Source organism: Epinephelus moara, chromosome 21, assembly GCF_006386435.1.
Source record: "Epinephelus moara isolate mb chromosome 21, YSFRI_EMoa_1.0, whole genome shotgun sequence".
Classification (NCBI taxonomy): Eukaryota; Metazoa; Chordata; class Actinopteri; order Perciformes; family Serranidae; genus Epinephelus; species Epinephelus moara.
In genome coordinates, this window is record NC_065526.1 from 4,880,065 (window position 1) to 4,899,609 (window position 19,545).

The 19,545-nt window shown below is 41.8% G+C and overlaps 1 protein-coding gene across 1 annotated transcript in view; it reads right to left on the minus strand.

Annotated features, from left to right (window-relative positions):
* Positions 1-672: 672 nt before the first annotated feature.
* Positions 673-19,545, minus strand: part of obscnb (obscurin, cytoskeletal calmodulin and titin-interacting RhoGEF b) — a 68,932-nt gene continuing 50,059 nt past the window's right edge. Inside the window, exons 50-79 of the mRNA XM_050032858.1 lie at positions 18,562-18,852; positions 18,394-18,423; positions 16,790-18,121; positions 16,156-16,437; positions 15,143-15,224; positions 14,891-15,012; positions 13,566-13,763; positions 13,423-13,455; positions 13,226-13,324; positions 12,891-13,109; positions 12,691-12,724; positions 12,513-12,565; positions 12,295-12,393; positions 10,184-10,240; positions 9,259-9,398; positions 8,973-9,173; positions 8,779-8,855; positions 8,524-8,694; positions 8,227-8,386; positions 6,828-6,944; positions 6,509-6,673; positions 6,244-6,402; positions 5,956-6,133; positions 5,738-5,851; positions 5,404-5,571; positions 4,424-4,526; positions 4,199-4,328; positions 3,968-4,061; positions 3,827-3,869; positions 673-3,150 (exon numbers count right to left, since the gene is read on the minus strand). Coding sequence (XP_049888815.1) covers positions 2,037-3,150; positions 3,827-3,869; positions 3,968-4,061; positions 4,199-4,328; positions 4,424-4,526; positions 5,404-5,571; positions 5,738-5,851; positions 5,956-6,133; positions 6,244-6,402; positions 6,509-6,673; positions 6,828-6,944; positions 8,227-8,386; positions 8,524-8,694; positions 8,779-8,855; positions 8,973-9,173; positions 9,259-9,398; positions 10,184-10,240; positions 12,295-12,393; positions 12,513-12,565; positions 12,691-12,724; positions 12,891-13,109; positions 13,226-13,324; positions 13,423-13,455; positions 13,566-13,763; positions 14,891-15,012; positions 15,143-15,224; positions 16,156-16,437; positions 16,790-18,121; positions 18,394-18,423; positions 18,562-18,852 — 6,065 coding nt within the window. The 3' untranslated portion in view covers positions 673-2,036. The remainder of the gene's footprint in view (positions 3,151-3,826; positions 3,870-3,967; positions 4,062-4,198; positions 4,329-4,423; positions 4,527-5,403; positions 5,572-5,737; positions 5,852-5,955; positions 6,134-6,243; positions 6,403-6,508; positions 6,674-6,827; positions 6,945-8,226; positions 8,387-8,523; positions 8,695-8,778; positions 8,856-8,972; positions 9,174-9,258; positions 9,399-10,183; positions 10,241-12,294; positions 12,394-12,512; positions 12,566-12,690; positions 12,725-12,890; positions 13,110-13,225; positions 13,325-13,422; positions 13,456-13,565; positions 13,764-14,890; positions 15,013-15,142; positions 15,225-16,155; positions 16,438-16,789; positions 18,122-18,393; positions 18,424-18,561; positions 18,853-19,545) is intronic.

Below are 19,545 nucleotides of genomic sequence, written 5' to 3' on the forward strand. Positions count from 1 at the left end.
CATGTCATAGTATAGTATGTCGTTTTAAAAATCATGAAAATGTCATAGTATAGTATGTCGTGTCAAAAAATGATAAAAATGTCATAGTATAGTATGTTGTTTTAAAAATCATAAAAATGTCGTAGTACAGTATGTCATTTCAAAAATGATAAAAATGTCATAGTATAGTATCTCTATTAGAAAATGAAAAAATGTCATAGTATAGTATGTCGTTCCAAAAATGATAAAAATGTCATAATATAGTATGTCGATTTAAAAATAATGAAAATGTCATAGCATAGTATGTCGTATCAAAAATCATAAACATGTCATAGTATAGTATGTTGTTTCAAAAATCATAAACATGTCATAGTATAGTATGTCGTTTCAAAAATCATGAAAATGTCATGTCGTCCCAAAAATGATAAAAATGTCATAGTATATATAGTGTCATTTCAAAAATCATAAAAATGTCATAATATAGTATGTCGTTTCAAAAATCATAAACATGTCCTATGTCGTTTCAAAAATCATAAAAATGTCATAGTACAGTATGTTGTAAAAATACTTAGTAAATACTTACTTGAAAATAGTAAAATACTTAAAACTTAAATATGTAACAATATCATTTTTTGCATGTGTGCTATAAATAAGAATTGTGAAAGACACTGGCCACAGTCATTGTTTGCAGTACATGTATTTATTAACACTGAGTACTCAAACAAGTTTCCAAAAACGACACATGTACAGTACAAGCAATTATAATCTGTTAGTGCTTTAATATTAATACATAACATGATCCTTGTAACTGACTAAAAGACCTTTAAAAACAACACAAACACCACAAATCTTTAAGGAGGCAGTTATTGTATTCTAGTGACTTTTTAAACTGAGAAGGTAGTACATTCTGGGAGCTCAAGTACTTTGCACAAACATTTCCTTGCAATCAAATACAACATTACAGATCTGGATACTCTGGGTAAACACATCGGCTTTGGAAAAGCAAATACATGCAGTCACTCACTCTAAATATCTATCACTTACATATGACTGTCCCTGTGATATCCTGCAAAATGACAGGTGATTGTACTGCATTAACAGACACAAAAATGTCTAAAAAGCTGCGTGTATTATTCAATTCATAGTAGAAACATGTTTCACGATAATAAATGACATAAATGCAGTCAAACACAGACATCTGATGTGAAACACGTTCACCTTGCAAATGATCAGCTTGTAGAAAAGCCATATTTGTGTAAGATGCTCGTCAACAAATCATTCACAAACAAAAGTAGTAGTAGAGACCTTATGTGTGATTTTGCCAAACTGACTACAATTTGACCACACATCGTTAATTAAACAACAGCCCATGGACTACAACAGTCACCAAAGTTCTGTTGTTCATTTTTACATCATCAGTGTTGCATATTTAAATTAACTTATATACTGAACTAGAAACATGTAGACATGACCTCACTAATAGTCATTAACTCCAGCATGTGTTGCTCCAGGAATCTAAGGCACTGCAAAAGAGCAAAAGGCAACATTCTTTGAAAGGTACAAAAGTAAAACTGAAAAAATATATATACCTAAATATACTGTATAACTATTTGTTTGCGTATATAGCAGGAGTCATTGCTAAGGATAATGCCTGGATCAGTTAGCTCAAAGGTTCATGATTACGTGAAGGTGTGTGTAAGTGAAACGTGATGAAACTGTTTCGTAAAATGTCAAATTTCTTGGTTTCTGTCCGCTGTGTGTCTTGCACAACACACAACAGGTGTAACGGAGCAGTTTGAGGCTGAAACATGCTCACAGTGACATATTCATAGCTACATTTTCCAACTCGTCTCGTCTGGACAGACCATCTGACTCTAACCATTTGTCAAGAAAAAGACTCAGAGGATGAGCCTGTTTCCTGACGGGCAGCTTCACAATGGAATGGTTTGTTAAATGCAGTAACTTCAGGTCAGGATATGTCTTATCTATCATGCAAGTAAAAATGTCCCCATTTAAGACTGAGAGGGTTAGTGGTACCAAATTAAAACTCTTTGCTACTACTGGTTCTGATAATCACTAATCTGAAGAGTGACTGGGTTGCCCACTGAGGTGTAGCCGTAGGTCTGAGTTGACACTTTGGTTTTAAAGCTCTGCTGCCCGCCCTCGACTCTCTGCACCTCAGAGCAGTATGACGGCTTCACTTCCAGCTTTGCGTGGCTCACTTGGATGGGGACGTGCCTTTCCGTCCTGGACCGGCCTCCGCTGGCTTGGGGGGCAGCAGATGAGAACAGGCTGCTGGAGAGATGCTCCCTGAAGCGGCCGAAGAAGCCACTCCTCTGCCTTGGGACCACAACGGGCCGCCCCACGTTGAGGAGCACCGGCTGTCCCACTGTAGAGCCGCCGATCTCCCTCTGGAGCACAGAGATTTCACAGGGCTTTTCTGCAGCGGAGTTGTGAGCGCTGGAGGAGCCGTAGGTCTCTCCTTCCTCAGGGACGTAATCCTCCAAGTCTTCAAGGGTCAGAACACGGCCTCCTTGTGTCAGAATCTTAGGCTCCTGCTTTCCGAGCGAGGTATGATCATCATCTTCATCATCAGGTTCAAAGATGATAGTTTGCTCATCATCCAGGTCCTCGCTGTCCTCTCCAGCTGGAGCGAGGACAGATGAGAGCTCCTGTGGCTCTTCAGCGACCCCAGCGACAGAATCAGAGGTAACATTACCCTCCTCTTCCTCCCAGGAGAGCGGCTGGCTGCTGACGTCTCCCTGCAGCTGGGCCTGAGCCTGCTCCACCAGCTTGTTGTTGGAATTGTTAGCGTTTGGATTCTCCGGTGGAGACCTTTTGGGTCTGGAGGGAGTGGCTGCGCGATCAGACCCTGCAGGTGAGATGCCTCTCCTCCTGGGCAGCCTGGGAGATTTATTGACCTTATACTCGATGACCTCCTCTACCTCCACCCACCTGGGCTTGGTCTCCACGACTCTGGCTTCAGCACCCTGAGGCTCGGTAACATAGAGAGTTGGGACGGTCTTTCTTGGAGTGGGCATTCTCCTCAGCCTGGCTGTCGGGGGCTCTGGGGTGGAAGTCTCTGAGCGTTGGGCTCCAGCGAGAGTCAAGCCGGGGGACCTGTGCCTCCTCATACGTGGGTTCTTCACCACAGTGGTTATAGTCTCCTCGCTGGAGTTAAGAGAAAGAGACAACACAGGCATTAATAGAGTAAAAGACATGTGCTGCATGTCTTTCACACCAATGAGTAAAGCTAGTGGGCTGACACCACCACTCATAAGCCACCACAAATAGGAAAAGCTGACTAGAAAGGAAAGTCTGATGTCTAGTAAGCACTTCCTAGATGCCACCATATATATTGTGTGTTGTGACATTACGAAGTGTTGGATTCAAATACAAACTGTGTGTGAGGAGCTGCAATAATTAAGCTGACGGTTAAAGAAGACGACACCCTGGTGAAAACAGCCCATCCTTTCATCATCCCTGTGATAGAATCCTTTGCACTCAGGCTTTAAATACTACACAACAATGCATACAGTGGGCAGCGGAGGCAGACGCACACACACACACACACACACACACACACACACACATACAGACGAGCTCCATACTGCCTTTACATCCATATCATCTTTTAGCGAGCAATATCTACACAACAAGGCTGAAAACTAATATCCTTAAAGATTCTTCACTTCTTCACAGAAACTCTTTCTTCTAGTCTGAGTAGTATTTCTTACTGAAGTAATCAGGACATGTATGCAGAGAGAAATCATCTAGAGGATGATCTGATTTCCAGGCAGCAGACATGCTTCAGCCACAAGGATAATTTTAGCCTGTTCACACTTACATGATGATGGTTTTCTTTGGTATTCTTGTCTCCTGCTCAGTAACTATGGGGGAAGCAGAGCACAAGAGATTTAACAGACAAAATAAAGCTATGCATAAAAAAGTCCCATTTATAGAAGACACATGAAGTCAGTGTTCCTACCTTCAATAGTGATGGCCTGCTCACCAGAGCGAGCCACAGCAGAGGGTGGGACCAAATCAGCAGCACACTTGGCGCTGCCCAGACGGTTGGACAACTGGCCAAAGACAGACAATCTATTTTTAGAGTCCTGAAGATGACTTATGGTTGCTAATTAATATCAACTGACTCAAACACTTCCCCGCCTCTAGATATTAGTTTGTGATTCTAGTATGATTTTTAATGTCAACCAACCTCGCACTCGTAGTGTCCCAGGTCTCTCTCTGTCAGGTTCTTTATTACCAGGACCAGAACGCCACTGCGTAGCTCGCTGTAGGTCTGATACTTTTCCTGGTCAGTCAGCAGCCTGCCGTCCTTGAACCACCTTGACCATAAACACAGTTAGAGGAAAAACAAACAGTTCAACACACAGCAACAGAACTTTAAAGCTTTACTTAAAATGCTCTGCAAATTCCATACCTGATCTTTGGGTGGGGGGCGCTCTGTATGACGCAGGTGAACTGAGTATCCTCGCCGGCGACAAATATAGCATTCCTCATTTTATTCACAAAACGAGGCGGCACTACGAGAAAAAAAGTCAAAATATAATTCATGTTAAAATACTGATATCTATTTAAAATAACAGAGTGTCTATTTGCACCAAGGTGAGAATAATTACACTGCAGCTATTCGGCTTTTTACATCCATCCCTACAATGCGTTATTGTGGATCCCACTACGTGCTGTGATTGGCTAGTTCTCCTCAATCTGACTCATCAAGGTCAGAAGCTGTTAGGATTAGGGCAGAGGTGTCCAAACTTTTTTGAATGGCGGCCAGATTAGATGTGAAAATACCTGAGGACCAGCTGCCTCTTGGATCAAATTGGTTATTTAATTTTTTTAAACTTTTTTTACAAAGAACAGTTTCATCTTTCAACGGTGGAAATGTAACTTTCACCCACTCCTAAAAGTGACTCTACTGTTCGGACACTGTTCCGCTTGATTGTTTACCATCTGATTATGAGAGTGTGTTACTTCCGCCTGCTTCGTGCCTGTTTACAACTGTATAATAGTCCTGCTAGTGTGAGGTGGGAGGAAAAAATACAAAGTGATCTTGTTTGATTAACCACTATTATGTGGCAGGCCACATACAGCATATTTTGGAAGTTTAGAATCGTCCCGAGGGCCATGGACGTGCCTGGATAAGGGCAAAGACGTCCTGGTCATGGCCAGTACTAACCAATCTCTGATATTCTCAGAATAGATAAACAGACCCGTCCATGTTAATGTCGTATTTCGATGTTGCTAGAAAGCCCAGGAATATACACCCTGGGTGCAAATAGCGTTGTTTGATGAGGACACCTAGGTGCTAACAGCATCTGCCCTAAAATAAACTGGCCTCACAAAAATCGATTACTTAATTCCACAATAGCATTCACTGTCACACTGAATGCCACTTACCCTGAACAGTGATCTTGCCCAGAGTGCTGGCATTACCAGCTGAGCTTGTGGCAAAGCACATGTACTGGCCAGAGTCATCTGCAGTCATGTTATCCAGGATCAGTGTGCAGGAACCATCAGGGTCCTCTATGATGATGTGATGAGGATCTGCCTCCACAGTGCGTCCATCTACATCCAACAAGGACACCGTACATTGATTAAACACATTTGGCCTCAGATACTGTTTGTATGCAGAAGTAAGTCTGTCACCCAGTGTTTAGTAACATTACTCTCCATTTGTCTACATTCTGTACAGTAGAGAAAATGGCTACAACATATGGTGCAAATGGCGTACCCTTGTACCAGGTGATGGTAGGTTTTGGTACTCCAGTGGCTTTGCAGGCCAGTTTAACAGTCTGTCCCAGCTCTGCTGTGCAGTTTGCCAGAATTTCATCAAAGTCAGGAGGACCTGCAAAAAGAGATTTATCATGTAAGGTCATGAAAGTTGGAGAATAACAAAATACATTGTGAGTAATAAAAGAGAGAATTAAACTGTGTGTGTGTTTCACTCACTCCATGCAGGCATGCTGTATCGCTGCTGAAGCTCTCTGAAATCTCTCAGCCAGGAGTTCTTGATGGTTACAGTTCGGGCCTGCAAGGTGTACTTCCTCACAGAGTCCTCGCGTTCGTGCCAGATCTCAAAGGCACGGTCATCACCCTCCACTGTCTCATTCACATCAATGTTATTCAACTGCAGCAGGATGAAGAACACAGAAAACATCATTTAGGCTGCTGATGAGGAAAGATGACAGTAGAGAAGTCTTCAACATAAAAAAGATGTGATTATATTCAAAGTCTGACCTTCATCATGTTCTTAAAGACGTATGATTGTGTATCAGTGTTGCTGTCTCTCTTGGGTTTGCAGATTATACAGTAGTTCTTGAAGAGGAAGCAGTGGCGGTGGTGACCTCTAGAGGACGTCCTAATCCCTGGAGCCCCTTCCCACACTTGGAAGGGTCCCTGGTTTTAAAAGGAATAAAAAAATCAACATAAATAAACAATCAAAGAAACACAATCGGGCCTGCAATCACTGTATAATGAGGAATGCTACAGTTACTCCACCTACCTGTCTGATTGGCTCTCCTAATACTTCCAGTGTGGCAGGATAGTTCTCGATCATGGAGACATGGTGACTATTCTCAGAGCGCTGAGGGAGTGCAGACACCATGGCGTAAGCTTCTTCCAATAGGCAGCAGTTCTGACCATTTCTTGCCTTGTTTCGAATCAGCTCCTGAGGATGTTGGAGGAGAGATTTAAAACTGCAGTGATAGTGATACGGGTCTAAAACCAAATGCCTTACACATGTACATGATCCACTCCTGCCTGTAATGCAGGAAACTGAATCTCATAGGAAGTTCATGCATGTTGTGTGTGGAAGCTGTCACCTTCAGCACGGCCTTGTACTTCTGAATCCTGTCCAGTGGTTGTTGGAGGCTGGCGTTTATGCTGCGTACGGGGGGATCTGAGGGGTCTGCGCTGGCTTGCACTTTCTCAGTGTACTCCTGCAATGTAAGGAAAGGAAGATTTTTAAACTTAAGCACCCTCATGACGAGGTATTTACAAGGCTGCAAATGCAAGCATACAGTATCAAAATAACAGCGAAATCACATGTTTAAAAACGCCGGCAGAACAAATCCATGATATAGGGTTAGAGAGTGTAATGGGTAGGGCCACTGTGTACTTTTTATCGATGAATTTTAAGCAAGATATAAATTTAGACAACACTGTTTATATCGATATAGGGTCAAGTTGCATTACATAATGCATACCAGTGTCCATCCCTCCTCCCTCATACTTTCCGCACAGCTCTGCCCCACTCACTCGCAGGTTTTCCAGCAACACTCAGAGAGACACAGAGCTGCTCCTCTGTTTGATCTGTCTGTTAATCAGTCTACAGTGAGACATCAGTCTGTATGTTGCACGTGCTACGCTAAATCAGTCTGTGAGATGAATGAAATTAGCACAGTAGCACACGTGCAATACTCTGATGCACTTCATGAGACAGAGCTGCTTGATTGGTCAGGTGAGCGTTTGTTTGCCAGTTTGTGTGTGAGGCAGATCATGGCACATCGCTGTTCTTCTTGGTAGTTGTAGTCTATGTGTGACATTGAGACAGCGTCTGGATGCAGGCGACAGATGAGTTTCAAAATGCAGCGACAGCACAAACGTTTCATATACAAGACGTATATAATGCGGACAAAGTGTGTTTCGCTCCTTCCCTCCCTCGGCATCTCTGTTGATGCTCTGTGCTTAAATAAGATTAATAGCCTAAATAAATAAAAAGATTTAAATCATTTCCCAGCACTAGATTCTAGAGAAAACAACTCCCCATACAAAGATTTTTAATTGTTTCAAACCTACTTGATACTTTTATGTTATAGTTTTGTGTCCTGTGCTGCAAACCTTTAAACCTTTGTAGCTCCAGTGCTGTGTGCAAAAATGTTAACCTGCAGCCCTGATATTTATTTTACATCGTTTTTTAATTACATGTTGTGCAGCTGTATATTTTCACACAAGGAACAAATCCCTGTCTTTGCATTTTATTCTGATCGCAGTCTGTTTTTATAAAAGTACTTATGATACTGTATCTCAAATGTGGCTTTGACTTGCAAATTAACATGTAGCTCATTTCAGAGAAAATACCGAGATATATATCGTTTATCGCCAGTCAGCCTGTAAATACCGAGATATGAATTTCTGTCCATATCGCCCAGCCCTAGTAATGAGCTCAAGTTGTGACGCACTGCATTACTCACAGTAGAGCAATAACAGTTCTGGTGTTACCTTGAAGAAGCGGTGAACAGCCTTGTCACTGATAGCAGATTCAGCTAGACCCTGACCAACGAGATACTGCAGGTACTTCTCAAAGCCCTCCTTGTTCTTCAGGAAGCACATGGCTACATCATCATCCGTTTCACAGTCGTTCAACTTTGGCAGGAATGACCTAAAAACAAAATTGTGGGAGAAATGAATGCATTAAAAAACCTACTGTAAACTTATTTTTCAGAAACTCTCCAGACATGGAATACTTTCTTTTAAAAAATACCTGACTCAAATCAAGTCATTAAGAGGTGAGCTCACTTGCTATGGAAGGTCTTGATATCATCAATGTTCCTGAATATGGCTTCCTTCTGGCTGCTGACATCAGGCGGTGCATCAGGGCTCTCTGCATGCTTCAGGTGATGGGTTGTAAAGAAGTCTACCTCCTTTACAAACTCTGCTTCGCCATTTATCAGGTCTTGGATCAGTTGGCTGGGGACATAAAATAAAAGCTGGTTATATATATGTCATGTGGTTACAGCGTTTGGTAAGTGAGTGTAGATATGCTTCACTTACAATAATTTCCTCTTGTATTCACCCTCGGACAGCTCCTCTACACTTGTCTCTGGAAGGTCACTTGTATCAGCAGAGAGCTGGAAGAATACACAGTTTTACTGTTACTGTTAAAATGTTCAATGGACTCAAGACAATTTTTGATGGTTAAAAGATGTTAAACTGGTGGATCAGTTGCTTTAGTTTTGAAGACATACTTTAAGTTTCTTGTCCAGGTAGGCAGGTGACACCCAGCCTTGGCGGGATGGTGTGGTTTTGGTGGGTTTGGTCCGGACTAACCATTTGAGCGGATGAGCTGAGTCCAAGACCTCAACATACTGTCCCTCCTTTAGAGAAATTGATTCTTTGCTTGCTGTCATGGGGTTGTAGTCAGCTGTTGCCACATAAATGTCAAACATCTGTGAAAAAACAAACAAACAAAAAAACATTAATTACAGCACACGTGGTTTCCGAAACATCACTGAGAATTTCTGTATGTCTCACCTCTCCCCTGGCATCCCCCTCATCAGACTCAGAGGAGGAGTCAGCGATGAGGGAGGGAGGACGAGAGCGACCGTGATGCGGTGATGGAGAAGGGGTCTTGGTCTCATCATCACTGTCGACACCTGGTACGCGTAATGAAGCTGGGGCAGCAGGGACGGAGGGAGGTAATCACAGGAAGACAGGTCAATGGTGCAAAGAAGTCCAGCATGTATCATTAAAATAATCTAATTTGCACTTGTCATTGTTATGTATCAAGAAATGTTGATGTGAGCAAAAGAAAGGATTATCATACTGTACTTTGCTCTGGATGAAAAGAAACTGTTTCTTTGACTTGAATTTGGTGGCAGTCATTAGTGCCCAGTTTAGCAGAGCCTGACAGAGGCAGGACCAGTCAGTCACTAACTGGCTCTTTGCTTACACCTACTGGTGCTTTATTTACTTGACAATGTTCATCGAAAACATTTAAATCATCACCCCTGTATCTAATTTTAGATTCGAGTTAAAAATAATTACATTTTTTGTGATGTAAAAAACATAAAGAAAGAAAAACATCCACAACAATCATTTCATTCTAAGTGCTTTGCTACAGTATGTGTTAGTACTGTGACAACATGCAGGACAAAGCTACGGTATCTAAGCTCTCCACATACATGTCTGACGGTGAGCATGTATTCCAGCTATAAGTTGGTGAGACATCACAGTCATTTTAAAATCATTTTTAAATCCACTTCAATTTCAACAACAATAATGTTGACATGGGAAAAGAGGAAACTGTATTGGCTGCACCTTCTTATATAAATACATGTCTTTTTTCCTGTGTGTAAAAGGAAATGTAGATCAAAATGGTTTCCACAAGTCATCTGTGTTCATAACTCAATGGAAAAATGTTTATTAATTGTGAAGCTGATGCACTTTGGATACATACTGGTAGTTTTGGGCCAAGATTTCATCCACTGGAGCACTTCATGATTCTGTAAGCTGTCTGAATAACAAATTAATGATTGGATGAGCATTTAATTGGTTGGGTTGCTAAACTGATGGATGTAAAGGTGGTAAAGATATGATGTCTGTATGAAGCAATGGGAGGTCATACACTCATGGATGAAGCAAAACATGCTGGAAAACAAGCGCTGGAAGAGCAGAAGAGGAGGACTGCTTTGTCAAGTTTGGTAAATTAAAATTCAAGAATTGTAGTGCCACTAAAACATTCAGATTAAAAACACTTTCACAATTCTTGAATAAACAAAATGAATTCACTGAATTCAACCAAACCTGACTGACATGTAACAGAACAGAAGCACTGTATCCAACGTAATGCGCGGCTTACTTACACACTTTAAGCATCTGTAGCATAAGCAACTAGCAAAGCCAGTCACTGCAGCTTGCATGTTTCATACCAGTATCAAAAAGTTATTGCTCAGTCTAATTTAGCGAAGGGACAGGCAACCTGCAGATTTTTATTCCAACAGATAACACCAGTGATTTGTGAGATAGGATCTCCCACTGGGTGAGGGCGTCCTCAGCTTTTAAATCACCTGGTAAAGTGTAGAATAAAAACTTTCACAGTTTTGGGAGTCTATGGCCTCGGTTGCCGATCTCTGACCTACAGTATGTTATCTTGTCACAGTTAGCTTGTGGATGTATGACGACGAAGAAATTAATCATTTCACACTGAATAAAACCATCTGCGATTTTAACTCCAACTGTCAGTGCTGGATATTAGTTGTACGTGCAGGTTAAGTGATTACCTTTTACAGACAGCCACAGTCTGGAGCTGAAACATCTTCCTGAGTTTTTCTGTCCATATTCTCAGCCAAATGGCCTATACCACTGTACTGGACACTAAATTAGACGCTATCCCATTACGTACAGCCACCGGCATGCTGCCAAAGCTTCATGGGGGCTGTAGTCAAATGCTAACAAAATTACTGCTTTATCTTGGTTTGAACCGGACTTGAATAAGCCTGTTTATGTTAAACTTAGTTTGTAGAAACATTTGAATTAACTGCTTAGGTCGACTCAAGAAAGGCTTTTTACTGTAAATCCAGCTTTCTGTAATGCACCCTGGATATATTCTAACATTGCTCAGTATTTCTTGGGGGTGGGGGAACAAATAGATTTTTAGATGCATCGAGATTCTGTCTTGAATGATGCGAGCATCAATGTGGAAAACTCATAATCGATTTGAATTCTATTTTTATATTTATTTTTCAAATTACCGTAACTCCTCGACCATTCACGCTATCAACGTAAATTCCAACGGATTCTGAGAGCTGAGAAGCGTAGTGACGTCATTACCTGTGAAGGAGGGGAGGGAAGTGAGCACAGCAGGAGGAGAGTGACAGCTGACGAGGAGAGAGTTGGAGTGATTTAGCGGTGATGTAGCAGAGTTTTGGTGCATTTTAGTGGAGTTTGGGTGGCGTCTTCTTTGTAAATAATATTAAGTGTTGTAAATAATAGTTTTTGTGGGTTTTTTTGAGAGCTTTTGAGTTTTTTTATGCCATGTTTTTGAGTATTTTTTGATTAGTTTTCGGCATGTTTTCACCATAGTTCGTAGTTTTCCCATCGTTCGTCTTTTTTGCAACAGTTCGTGTTTTTATAGTTCATAGATAGTTATAGTCAGTTATAGTTTTGTAAATACTGGAGGAGAAATGTCGAGGAGGTCGACGAGGGACAGGAGAGTCCCGTTGAGATTTGTGGATGAGGAGGATGGACCGGAGGAGACTGGTGGAGTGTAGTCATCTCAACCACAGTAAGTAATAGAGTTTGTATGCACTGGATATGTATTCCCAGTTTTATTACAACAATGTTTTTCAATATCTAGTGTAAATTTTCTTATTGGCTCGTTTTATAATTGAGAATCATTTTATAATCGAAATCGTTGCCCTCAGAATCGGAATTGAATCGAATCATGAGGTGCCTAGAGATTCCCACCCCTAGTATTTCTAGTAGAAAGTACTTTTAACTATAATAACTTTAAAAAAAATAAATAAATTGAAAACTGTTAAGACAGGATGGTCTGCTACATATACTTACCTTGGGTAATCTTCGCTGACACCATTTCAGTGATCTGGGAGGTGAGTTTCATGAGGAATTCCTCTGTACCTACTTCACCTAGGTAGGGTATTTTACCCTCTTAAGGCACACACAAAGAGAAAGGAACATACATAACATAACATAACTGATGTTACTATGAATAACCAATGATATTAGTATAAATAATAAATGCCAGTATATAAGGTGATATGTCTCACCTTTTCCTTTGCCAGCCTCCTCTTCTGGAGGACTAACTGTAATTCCAAGAACCCTGCGGAGAATTAAATGTTACATTTTCTTTTCACATATGCATACATTTTAAATATACTGTATGTGCATGTCTTTTTTATGTGCAATGCTGCAATTATGTATCTGAAATCTCAAAGAAAAACATACTCTGAGGTTTTGGTCTCTTTCTTTGGTTGTGGTGCTGGAGAAATGGGGTAGAAAAATAAGCATACAGTTACAATCAAACCCAGAAGACATACTATGGCGGCAAAAGGTTTGAACTCTACTTAGTGTCTAGTTCTAGTTCATGAATACATTCAGATCTCAACATAATTTCTGTCGTGCTTAGATGACTTTGCTTTCCTTACTCTCATCAACCTCGAGGTGGGCAGTGCAGATGGACTGTCCTGCTTTATTTGTGGCAATGCAGGTATAAGCCCCGGTGTATTCTGTGCCCACGTCCATCAAGATGAGGCTATGCTGGCGCCCCGAGCTTGCTATTTTGTATCCCTTGGTATCAGGCTTGATCCACAGGACATCTTCCATTGATTCTTCCTTTAGCCAGGACACCATAGGAGTGGGAGAGCCTGAAAAGGTAAAGTGGAGAATTGAGATTTTTAGCACAAGATGAAACTTTTTGGATGTCCCCAGATTACTGTGGGTGTTAAAGGATGATACAACAATCACAGTAAATTAAACAAACCTTCTACTTTGACAGACAGAGTGATGCTGGCTCCTTGTTTCACCTTCCTGTTGCTGAACCTTTCAAGGAAGCGGGGTGGCACCAGGGGCTCCTTGGGGTCTGTAAAAATATAGTGTGAAACAAAAGCACACTCATTTATAACATAATATATCTACTAAAGCACCTGCACCACGTTTGTACGATAAATGTCACATTACCTCTTTTATCTTGTGGCATAATCTCCCCTGGACCTGTTGCAAAACACAGATGTTAACTTCATTTGTTAAGCTCAAAGTAATTTAAAATACAGTATCTCATGCTCAACATAGATGTGCAACAATCCAGATGTTTGCATACATACTCAGAACTATCAGGCGGGCAGAGGAGTACGCAGAACCAGCAGCATTGCTGATGTAAGCAGAGTACTCCCCCATATCCTCTTTCTTCACCTCCAGGATCTCCACACCATGAACATCTCTCTCTCCGAGCAACAGAATTCTTTCTGAAGGTCGCAGAGGGTGGCCATCTTTAAACCAGTACACTCTGGGTTTGGGGAAGCCTGGAAGACCATAGGTATTTTAGAAACAACAATATTTTCTGTGGACTTCAAGACAGTTACAATTAGCTGTTACTTGGTTGGTCAGATGAATCTTACAATATAATGACGAAAACTCTGTCTGTGTGTCTGTGTTCCACATTTTTCTCCTCACTGACTTGGTCAATCCATGTGAAATTTGGCACAGTGGTAGAGGGTCATGGGAGGACACCAATGAAGCAATATTACATCAATTGGCCAAAGGGGGGCGCTATAGCAACCGATTGAAATTGCAAACTTTGAATGGGCATATCTCATGCCCCGTATGTCGTAGAGACATGAAACTTTGCACAGAGATGCCTCTCCTCATGACGAACACATTTGCCTCAAGAACCCATAACTTCCGCTTATATAGATTTTCCGCCATTTTGAATTTTTTGAAAAACACTTCAAATGGATCTCTTCCTAGGAAGTTTGAGCCATCTGCATGAAACTGGGTGAACATAATCTAGGGACCAATATCTAAAGTTCCCTCTTGGCAAAAGTTGGAAAACTTACTAAAACTGAGCTTCTATAAGGCAATGAATATTGCGGAGGGCGTGGCTCATCACATAAAGGTGTATAACATCTCAAGGGTTTCACCCATCACCACGCAACTTTGTAGGCATATGACCACAGGGGACCCCTCCATTATTGACCCCATCAAACAAAATGGGGGCGCTAGAGAGCTCATTTCTTATCTAGGCCTAACCGCCATATGGATTTTTACTAAACTTGGTAGATATGTAGAACAGGACGCCTCAAGGTGACTGGAGAAAGTTTACTCTAATTGGCAACTGGGTGGCGCTATAACAACAGAAAAATGCTTCAAAATGGCTAAAATGCGACCGATCGCTGTGGCTCCCCCTGTGGACCAATGTTGGTGTTTTTTCTAATTTGACTAAGTCATGGTATGGTATGCTGTACATAATCACGGAAACTGTCAGTGTGTCATTCTGTCAGTCAGTCATTCTGTCTGTCCCACGTTTTTCTACTCACTGACGTTGTCAATCTATGTGAAACTGTACATAGGCATTGAGGATTGGCATAGGTAGAAGGTGACAAAGCTACCAATGGGTATGGACTAGTTGACTATCAATATTGTAACTTACCCTTTACTTTGAGCTGCATCTTAGCAATAGGTGAACCTGGACTGACATGAACATCATGAAGCTCTTCCACAACTTGTGGTAGCTGATCATCTTCAGTTACAGACTCGAATGTCTCAGTTTCCCTGCACGAGGAGAGGAGAACAGTACACCTTATGAATTCAGTATTATATATTATATAGTATCAACATTATCAATAATAGTTACCGATATATGTTTTTAAACACCATAAAACACCATTCATAGTAAATTTACCTGGACATGTAGCCCTTGGCACTGACAAAGGAAGATGTCTCAGTGGCATCAGCAGCAGTGTCATAATCCGAGCTGCAGGACACTGATGGAAAAGATTGATGTACAGCATTAAGCAGTGATCAGTGACATTAGGGACGATGTGACTGACTGTATAATTATTCTAGTCTTGTGAGAACTGGTTTGAGTGTCAGATGATGTCTAACCTGAGCATTCTAATTTGAACACAGGTTGCTTTTGTTAGGTTTTAATGTGAGGCAATTCATGAATCGTATTTTTAAGTAGGGTCATCTTGACCACTCTGCTTTTTTAAGATGCTAATTCAGGACTAGGTCTTCTGTTTCAGTTTGGTAAGGTTTGAGATTGGAAAATGCAGATGCTGGATACTCTTAAAATGTTATATAACACCACTGAGCTATGTTATTTATTTTTATGGTGAATGTTATATTTTGGTAGATCTGCTTTCCATAAAATCAGTACTTCAGCTTCAGTTATTCATTTCCTACATTTCCCAATATGTTTTTAAACAACTCAAAAGGAATGTGCTTTAACTTAATTTGCTTCATACAGATGTTGGTTTCATGTGTAGCAAGAGGAGCAAAAGATAGGGCAATGGTGAAAGCAAGAAAATGAGACTGGTAAATAAAAATAAAATAAAGTAAGAGACACATCCCTTAATCAAACACATTGTCTTTTGTTTTGAACTATTGAGAGTACTGCTGTAATTTATGAACAAAATGCTAAGAATTGTGAATCCAAAGGACTGACAACACAATCATGACATTTCTATATGTCATAGCTGTGCTGGAAACATTTCAAGATGTTTAATCCAAGATGTCATAATGTGTGCATTTGGCCAGTTTCACACAAGCAAAGGAAAACTGCACCACCAAAGAAACAAACAAAAAAAAAAAGAACAATAAAAACAGGCAGGTGAATATACAGACAGCTTTAGTTAGAAATGTAGTTGTAGTTGTACTCACAAGTGTTTGTGCATGTAATGTGTGTTCACTCACTGTCAACCCTGAGTTCGGCCTTTGTGGCTGCGATGCCGCTGCTGTTTTCAGCTGTGCAACGATAGACACCCATGTCAGTTGGAAGTACAGTGGTAATGATGAGTTGGTGGCAGCCCTCCTGATCTTCGTTGATCATGTAATGGTCATTCTCCTCCAGCAGTTTGCCGTCCTTATACCAGCGAACGATGGGAGGGGGCTTGCCAATCACAACACAGTCAAAGCTGACTGGATAACCATCTGGAACATCCTGACTTTGTAGCTCTGTCAAGAAGACTGGGGCAGCTGGGTGACAACAAGAGCACATGTTCAGCGAATCAGAGAGCATATAAGGAAAGGTAAATATTTTAATCAAAGAAGTATATGTATCAGCTGGACTTTACTAACAAGCATAATAGTGAGTACAAAACAGGACAGAGAGCTGAATGCACAGTGTATACAGAACTTTTATTTTGCAGATAAGTCGTAAACTAGCAAATTAATGCAAGAAGAACAACTTGAATAATTCAGATGTGGCAGCATTTGTTTATATGATAATGAGGAGTTTTGCAAAAACACATGATGATGTCAGAATATAAATGGTTTTGAACGTTATCTATTGATGATTTATAAACTGTCACTGCCATGCTGTTCTTACCTGGGGCTCCAGTCGTAAATGCAGGAGGCTGTCTGTCTTGTGTGGGGGTCGCTGTACCATCTTGCGTGTAGCCCATCTTCCTAATTCGGAGCTCCACTTTGAGAGGCCCTGCCTCCAGGATGGCGGTCTCCACAGGAACTCCATGGATTGTAAACATCTCCTGGAACCTCGTTGAGGCAACCTCAGCCTCTGACCGTGAGTTGAAGCGAATGTAGATGTATGTGTCGTCCTCACGGTAAGAGTGAGGATCTGGAGGACGCAGGTCTCCTTCATCTGCGCTGACAAATGGTTCTTCTTCAACATCTGGTGGGAGGCGTGTGCGCAGAAGGCGCCGTAGACGTCTGCTTGCCTGCCTCAGTGACTCATCCATCTCACTTCCAGAGGAGCTATCGGGCTCGCTGTCTGCACTGTAGCCCACGGTCAGTGGCCGTCGCCCGGAAGATTCTCTCGCTGTTCCTACTGTGACTTTACCACTGTGAGAGTTGACTCCAAACTTGTTGGTGACCTCACAAGTGTAAACTCCTGTATCCTTTGTAGTGATAGCAGTGATGACCAGTGAGCAAGTACCATCATTGTAGATATCAATGTGGTGGTGCTTGCCATCCGTCAGTGGTTCTCCATCCTTCAGCCAGCGCACCTTATCAGGTTTACCTTCTGCCACACATTCTAGATGTATGGTGCCACTGGGCTCCTTGGTCTGGTCTTTGAAGACCTCTTTGAAGACAGGGCGCATGTCCTTGCGGGCTTTGTAGCCCTTGAACGCAGCTTGAATCTTAATGGCAGCATCTCTGAGCTCAGGCTCTTCCTCTTTACTGATCTCCATGATGCTGGTCTCCTCTGTCGTCACTTGTGTTTCACCTGTCTGCTGAACGGTGGTTGTTAGATGCACTGTTCTCTGCTCTGCCATCTGGAAATGTGCAAAGAACCTCTCAGTAGTCATAGCCTCTCCCTCAGTGGTCGCTGTGACACCAGTCTTGCTGCTCTTCTTGAGGTAGGTGACAAGCGATGGACCCCCAGGAACAGACTCATCCTCAGAGCTGGTGTACATTTTGGACTCTGTCTGCTTCTTGGACACGATGGCCTGCTCCTTCTCTACCGATGTTATTTCCACTTTCTCTGAGGCCTTCAGCTCTTTCTGTTCTGATTTCTTCTGACCACTTTTACTGTCCTCCTCAGTCTGTTCAGTGATGGAGTCCAGAGTGGGTTCTCGACTCATGCGCCGTTTCTTGGCTGATTCCTCCCACAGCTCATGGAGGTCACCTTCTTCAGCAGCTTCTGGAGGCAGACTGGGCTGCCCCATCACCTCAGTCTCTACCTGTTTTGCCACTTTACCTGTAACGACAATGTTTTCAATGTTGACTTAATTTTAATTTCAATGTTTTAAAAACGTAATGTCAGTACCCACACAGCACAAAACCTACTTGTGATGCCTGACCCTGTTGATTAAAACTCTACTTAGTCCAAGTTAGCATGATCGACATTCTACAGGGTTTAAATTCCATTGGATGAAGATAAATATGCAGAGGTGTGTAAGAAGTGTATAAGAATTTAAGAACTTGCAGGATAAGTACAAAAATGTACACACCAAACACATAATGTCTTACCTGGGGAAATCAATGGCTGCCTTGGTGCCTCTGTTTAACAAAGAGAAAACAAGCACACACATCATGTAACAGTTTATAAAACATCTCATATCTTCATCTCATGGAAAAAAAACAGTTGCTGACTTCATATAATACATTTTTACAAGCTAAATGCCCTCATCCACTCACCAAGCTGCACAGTCTGGGGCAACTCAACAGGCTCTCCAATCCCAGCTCTGTTGATGGCTGCCACTCTAAACCTGTATCCACTCCCCAAGATTAGATTTCCAACCATAAACTCTGTGTTGCACACAGGTTCAGAATGACATGGGAGCCAAAGGGCACTGTCTACCAGCCGCATCTCCACCCTGTAGCCAAGAATGGGACTCCCTCCGTCATGTAGAGGAGTGAACCAAGAGAGGGTGACAGACTTTTCAGTCTTACTGAGGACCTCTGGGTCCTCTGGAGGATCAGGTACAGCTGTTAGAAAGGAAAGAAGCAGGCGTCAGAACAAACAAATCAAATCAAGAACTACACAGATTGTAATGTTTATGTGCCATCTGTTTTCTATACTGTCAGGACTATCACTTCATCCTGTGACATGTAGAGTACAAAACTGGAATGCCTAAGTAGCAGAGAGATAGATTAACTTAAAGCCCAGAGATACCAAGCCAACATCGAAGAACTAGTGGTGACACAGGCCAACTACTGTCACCTCACGTTGCCTGTGTTTCGACCAAAAAGTAGCACATGAACACACCAGAAAGACTTCAGCCAACAGCCAACTAGCATGTATGGTCTGCCTGCATGAGAGGAACTAACTCTGCATACCAGCAGGGGGCAGTAGTCTATATTCGTTATTAAAAAAACAGGAAAACAGAGAACCGACAGGACAGATTCAAGACACTAATTAGCCAGTTAGCACATCGACAACACAACCCGATGTTGAAAGGACCAATAATACTGACTGTATGGAAGCGAACAGTAACGCAAACAATTACAAACTGTTTCTGCTAAAGAGCTCAATTGCTAAAAAACTTTTAAAAAACTTTTTTAACAAGTTTGTTTCAGTCTCACGCCTGCAGATTTAATATGTTGAACGAGCTGAAAAAAGCCGACAAGGGCTGACTACGGACACACTACAAAAACTATGGCGACAGACGCTCACCAACG